Here is a 5949-nt window from a genome sequence, read left to right on the forward strand (position 1 = left end):
TATTCGTCCATTAGAGAAACTGTTAATGTAATTAAAAAGTTTTTCACCCATTTGAAAAGTATTCATGTAATTTTAAAATAGTGTGATATTCATGTATTTTTAAAATTCCATATTTTCTATATCTTAGTGTATTTTCAAAATAAAAAATGAAACTTAAAATATAACAGAAAAAGGACAACCAAACACGAAAATGAAAAGGAATGAAACACAAAACAAAAAAGAAACAAAAAAATAGGAAAAAAGAAGAAGAGGTAAAACCAGACACAAACCGACAAAAGAAAGTAGGAAAAAGCAACTGAAACCGGTCCGCTCCACAGAAGTTTGCCATAGCTGGTATGAATCACTCTTCTCATTTGAGTAGGGTTTTTGGAAACCTTTGGTTACTTAAAATTGCAGTATCACAGATCTACAATTTCAATATTGCAGATGCGAAGGCTGCAAGTCACACGGGCATACGAAACCTGAAAAGGCCAATGAAGCTTTCTTGGTTGATATAGCCAGGGGAGGCGTTTTGGCTCCGGGTGCATTTGCACCAGGGTGAACAGTAAAATAAAAAAAATAAAAAAATTTAAAAATTCTAAATTTTTTAATAGATGATCGTGTTAGTGTAGCAAGGATGATTGACAATTTTCATGCGAAGCGGGGCAGCAGTGTTTTGTCAGTGAAAAAACAAATTTAATTGTGACATTTTGGGGTATCACTTGATGTTCTGTTTTTTTTTTTGCATGGGCCAAATGCTTTACATTTTTGCCTAAAAATTTTCAGGTAGCATTTGAATGTGACAAAGAACACGTAAATTTTTTGACATTTCAAAATTCATTTTTCAGAGTCAGGTGCACGTGCTCCCGGGAGCCGAATTGCATTTCCTCATATAGGTGATAAAATGCATCTGTTGCTGAAGCAGGCTCAGAAAGAAAAACAGCTCTAGGAAATGATATACCAATAGATTTTCTTACTGGCATCATGCAATGCTAAAACTCGAGAAGCAGCTAAATAAATGTAGCAGCAACAGAACGTGCTAATGAGGCGGGCGAAGGTTCTATCTTCCCGGTACAGCCTAAGATTATTTCACTTCACCTTTGAACCACTTTCCAGTACAGACGAAGTCACCACCAACGAATTTCGACAGAACTAAGTTGGAACCGATTTCACCGAGCATCTTAACCATCTTCTGCTACCGCCTAGCTAAACTGGTGGTCCACTGACATCCCAGCGTTTTTACCCCTGGTGTGGGGTGGGTTTATATACACAATCTGGGCTATGAAACAACAGGAACCAGGATTCATCGTTTTACAAGGCGGACGTGAGCGCGCATGCGCAACTGTGCGAGGTAATTCAGCCATGCCTGATGGACCAACCCAGCATTTCCCCTGCCATCATCATCGTAAGTGCGAGAAGAGCTAGTTGGATGGAGGTCCAGATCCACCCATGCGCCTCCTGAGCCGGCCCCGAGTCAACCGAATAGCCTCCTGGATGAGCGTCTCCTCGTCTTCAGGCATTGTTGGGCGGAGTGGCACGTTGCTTGTCGATGGCCCAGATTGATCAACCAGCATGTCTTCACTGTTTGGGGGGCTGTTGCCGGTGACAGGGCCAGGACCGGAAGGTGTTTGTTGCTGCACAGGAGGCACTGCGCCAGGAGGGGCAACTGGAACTGGGCCCTTATCTTGCACCTGCATCCTTGGTGGAGTAGGAGGAACTTGGGCGGGCTGTGGTGGCATCGGTGGTGCCGTTGGTGCAGGAACAGGTGGTGGTGCAGGATTCGCCATCCGAGTCCGTGGAGGTGGTGGACGCTGCTGCTGTTGCTGTGCCTGTATAGAGAGAGACCGTAAAGTAAGTACATGAGACATACAGCTGACACTGACACACACCCACCCACAAGCACACAATACTAGATAAGTCATAAGTTAATGAGTTCAAAAAAACCATCTGACCCTGAATCCTACAACTGCAAACAGAAAGCCCATACTGCACTCTCAAAAAATGCACACAGAACTTCTGGACATGAATAATCCTAACCCTTCCTAACAAATGGTATGACAAAATGGTGCAGCAGTTGTCACATTCCAATATGGAAATTATATATTATACGTGCTTCTCAGGACACTAACTCTAACAAAGGATGTAACAAGAAAGGAAGTGCTATTCATGCAAGGTGATACAAACTATGTGGAACTATAGATCAAACTTCGCTAGAAGTACAAGGGGCATGGGGCAAAACAAATTGTAGGTCGCCAACTTGATCACTGTCAGTTCAGTAAACGATCAAATATCTATGCTGTCTTCAACAAGATATGTTGAGCATCAAGCATGACAAGGTAATTCTAGACAAGTTTGCTTTTGTATGTGTGCCCAAACGAATAAGAGCTTAGCAACCTAGAGGTCGAGGACACCATGAATAATCCTATTGTGATAATTCTTGCAAGAAAATTGGTACAGAAGTATGGTAGATGAATGACATGATACTACAAAATCATTGTTAGCTAACTTTGTCCACGCAAATGCCACAATTAACCACAACTCAGGCTCCTAAGCTGCAAAATAAACTAGAGAAACAAATGCCATTTCCTACCAACTACCAACAGAGATTACTGAATACTGATAAATCCAGGTACAATTGTAAGCCAGTTTGACTTGGTAGAACAATTGGGTTTGACTAAAGTGCGTCCTAACTGATGAGAAAAAAGGGATAGTGTTATAATGCAACTAGATGGTGATGAGTTGATGACCTGGCAGAACTTGTGCGACACACAAATTCTTCCAAAGGGTGCAACCAGGACATACACACAAATTCTTACAGAGAGTGCACGCAAGCAAGGTAGAATATTCAACTGAACACTAGGGGAAAATATTTCTAGAATTTCACAATATGGTGTGAAAACACTCTTCAGTAGTAGTGCTCCTAGAAGACCAGAGCAAATTTCCCAACCTATCGATAATTCTCAGAAATTCTCAAAACTAGGAAAAATTAGATGCATATTCTCTCTATTATAAATGGAAGGTAAATGCATATGCCAAAATTTTGGAGCAATATATGATCTCTGAGCGCCATACTATATTTGTTTTACCCAAACATAGGAGTATTATTTAACTCCAATTGTAACTACAAAAAAAAAATCAGTAAACACCACTCGTAGATGAGAGGCTGGATGTAAAAAGAAGTGTTGCGTAAAGGAACATAGAAATGGGTATTATTCATGTTTTCTAACTTCCACTAGAAATCAGGACATCAATGTGAATTTAAGAACATTTTAATTTTAACATAAAGAAACATGTGGTGGTAGGATGCAATACATGCACCGTTATCAATACAACATGTGAATAAATTCATGGCCTAGCATTTAAAATTCTACTACAGCCTACAACATTGGGCTCAAATAGAAGAAAATCCAAATAGCACTACCATTATGGAACAAGCCACCAGATTATATCATATACAAACTATATAAGTTCAGTACATCATATAGTGGGTAGTGTTACACTTCTCGCTAAAATGGACATCATAGCAGCACAAAAAGACTATCAAGCAAGCTTTAAAGTTTTGGAAGTACCTGAGAACGAGATCTTTGTGATTGAGAAGCAACATATTGCAAGATCTCATGGAACCTTGACTGGCTGTAGTCTGCAACCTTGTGGAAGTAAGTAACAGCCATATCACTAGCCCTTGTCCTCAACTCAAGAAGATTGCGATCAATCTCAGATTCATGTTTTGCGATATACGGCTTGAAGAACGACTCATAGACATATGAAGTCCCCTGGAATAACCCTTTGTTAGAGACAAGCCATAAGACATAACATGTTAGGGCAACACAAAAAGCAGGAAACCAAACCTGTGTCTTAGGATACCACAAATACACAATAAAAGCCAGCTTTGCTTCACTATACATTGGCAACCTGTATGAAAATGGAACTATCAACCATCAAGCAGATGAAGTCCCCCAACTGTAATCACCCAAAATCCGAATTCAAATGAGTCACATTACCATGATATGAAATTATCCCCAACTCTCTCGAAAACAGTAAGCATTGCAAGTAAAATCCTGCAAAACCATGGTCATGCATGTGAGACCAAGCAAAAACAAAGAATGATAGCCCAAAATAAAGTGGAATGGCGTCAAAGACATACCAGTACTGACACCAGAACCGCAACTGCTCAATCTCAGGCCTATTCAGCTCCACTGTCTTGTAACAATCATAAGCTGGATATGCATATCCAAGAACAAGTCTGCAAAACGGATAAATAACAGAAACATTGTGGATGTAAACAAGAAATCACACATTGCTGTGATTAAATAAGAACTGAATTCCTGCTTACATCAAAGCTCTGGTGATGAATGATCCGACAACCATCTTGACCCCTACACCACAGAAAACAATTACATATGTTGTCAATTGCCAAAAGCAACATTGATAAATGTCCTAGGAGGGTCAAATCACAACATGCTAGCAGCCATTATGCCATAGCCTTCCAAAAGCTCCTTCACATCAGCAAAACAAAACATAAAAAGATGGAAATAGGCACTGCATGCCAGATTAAGCCTTTATCTTGCTGATTGCTTCAGCCAACGAACATCTAGAAAGTGTTATCCAAACATGCTAGCACCATAAGTTCATAGGTGATACCAAACCATTTTGCTATAGTTCGATTTTGTTATAACAGAGGCTACACAGAGTAGAGGAAACCTAACGACTACCTGTTCTGGCCAGACCAAACAAAATTTCTGTTAAAGTTGTGTCTAGATATATAGAATAGGGGATGCATCAAGCATCATAACTTCATATGAGCCCGTTTTGCTAGAGTTCGATTTTGTTACAACAAACATGCACAGAATAGGAGGAAATCCAAACAATTACTACTCGTTCCCAGTCAGACCAAACAATATACTGTTACATTTCAGCTTTAGTATATGATAGCAGTAGGTACACCTCCTCTGCTCTAAGAAAATGACCAAGCAAATCAATCTGAACGTGAACTGGGAAGCAAATCGAATGGAGGCACCCGATACAGTTCAATTCAGATAAGCAGCCAAAAGTACACCTATGCTCTCAGATGATGACCAACCAAATTAATCTAAACGTGAACTGCGAAGCACAAATTAAACGGAGGCACCAGATACAAAATCAATTCAGACGAGCAGCCAAAAGCACCTCGCGCAATCCCAACTAGATCAATCTCAGCGTACCACGAAACTAAAATTAACACGGCACAGGGGAACCGCTACATCCGACTCGCAAATCCCTCCAAATGCGAGCGGCCCGCAACCCCTGGGCGCCACGCACCGCGCGGTTGCGGCCCCCGAACGGCACCGCGAGCAGCAGCGGCAGCGCGGAGAATCGAACGGGGCACGGGACGCGACAACCGCGGCCTAATCCATACCCGAAACAACCTAACAGCATATCCGTAGCGTGTACGTGGAAAAGGGCACCCCCGGCGGAGACGGAACGGGGGCGCGTCGCCGCCGCTACAGAAGGACCAAATCGAAGCAAAGCGGGGCGGGGAACGAATACCTTTCCTCCCGCTGCAAGCAACGGGCCGAGAGCGCGAGGTACTGGTGGCTGCTGCGGTGGCGGCGACGCGGCTCTCGCCGGAGCAGGGGAGGGAGGTGCGGAAGCTTCCAGAAGGTTCCGGGAGGGAGGGAGGGGGCCTCCGTCCCGGGCCGGGTCGGCGGCGAGGCGGCCGAGGGGAAGGGGAGGGAGGGAATTCAAAAGAGGGGTTTGCCTTCGGGTTTGGGGATAGAAAGGGGCGTGGAAATCACCGGGGGAAACCGCCGCATAGCGTCCCACGCTCACGGTGGGGCCTACCCGTATGCTTCGCTGATTGATGGGCCCGGTGGTGGGATGGTCCCACCTGTCTGCTGGGTTGAGCCTGCTGCTGTCGGCTCGGGTGGGTGGAAGCGGCCTGGAGGTGTGCGGCGCCGTTCTGCCGTTCTGGTCTGCGGGGGTGTGCGGCGC

General features: G+C 43.7%; 1 protein-coding gene across 1 annotated transcript; it reads right to left on the bottom strand.

The window, feature by feature from the left end:
- Positions 1–1022: 1022 nt before the first annotated feature.
- Positions 1023–4492, bottom strand: LOC123131884 (putative HVA22-like protein g). The gene is made up of 6 exons (XM_044551587.1): positions 4313–4492; positions 4124–4222; positions 3981–4037; positions 3828–3891; positions 3549–3752; positions 1023–1808 (listed from the first exon to the last, which is right to left on the bottom strand). Exons 1-6 carry the CDS (start codon positions 4345–4347, stop codon positions 1401–1403), a joined length of 867 nt encoding a protein of 288 aa, XP_044407522.1. The 5' UTR covers positions 4348–4492; the 3' UTR covers positions 1023–1400.
- Positions 4493–5949: the final 1457 nt, after the last annotated feature.

Source organism: Triticum aestivum, chromosome 6A (genome assembly GCF_018294505.1).
Source record: "Triticum aestivum cultivar Chinese Spring chromosome 6A, IWGSC CS RefSeq v2.1, whole genome shotgun sequence".
Classification (NCBI taxonomy): domain Eukaryota; kingdom Viridiplantae; phylum Streptophyta; class Magnoliopsida; order Poales; family Poaceae; genus Triticum; species Triticum aestivum.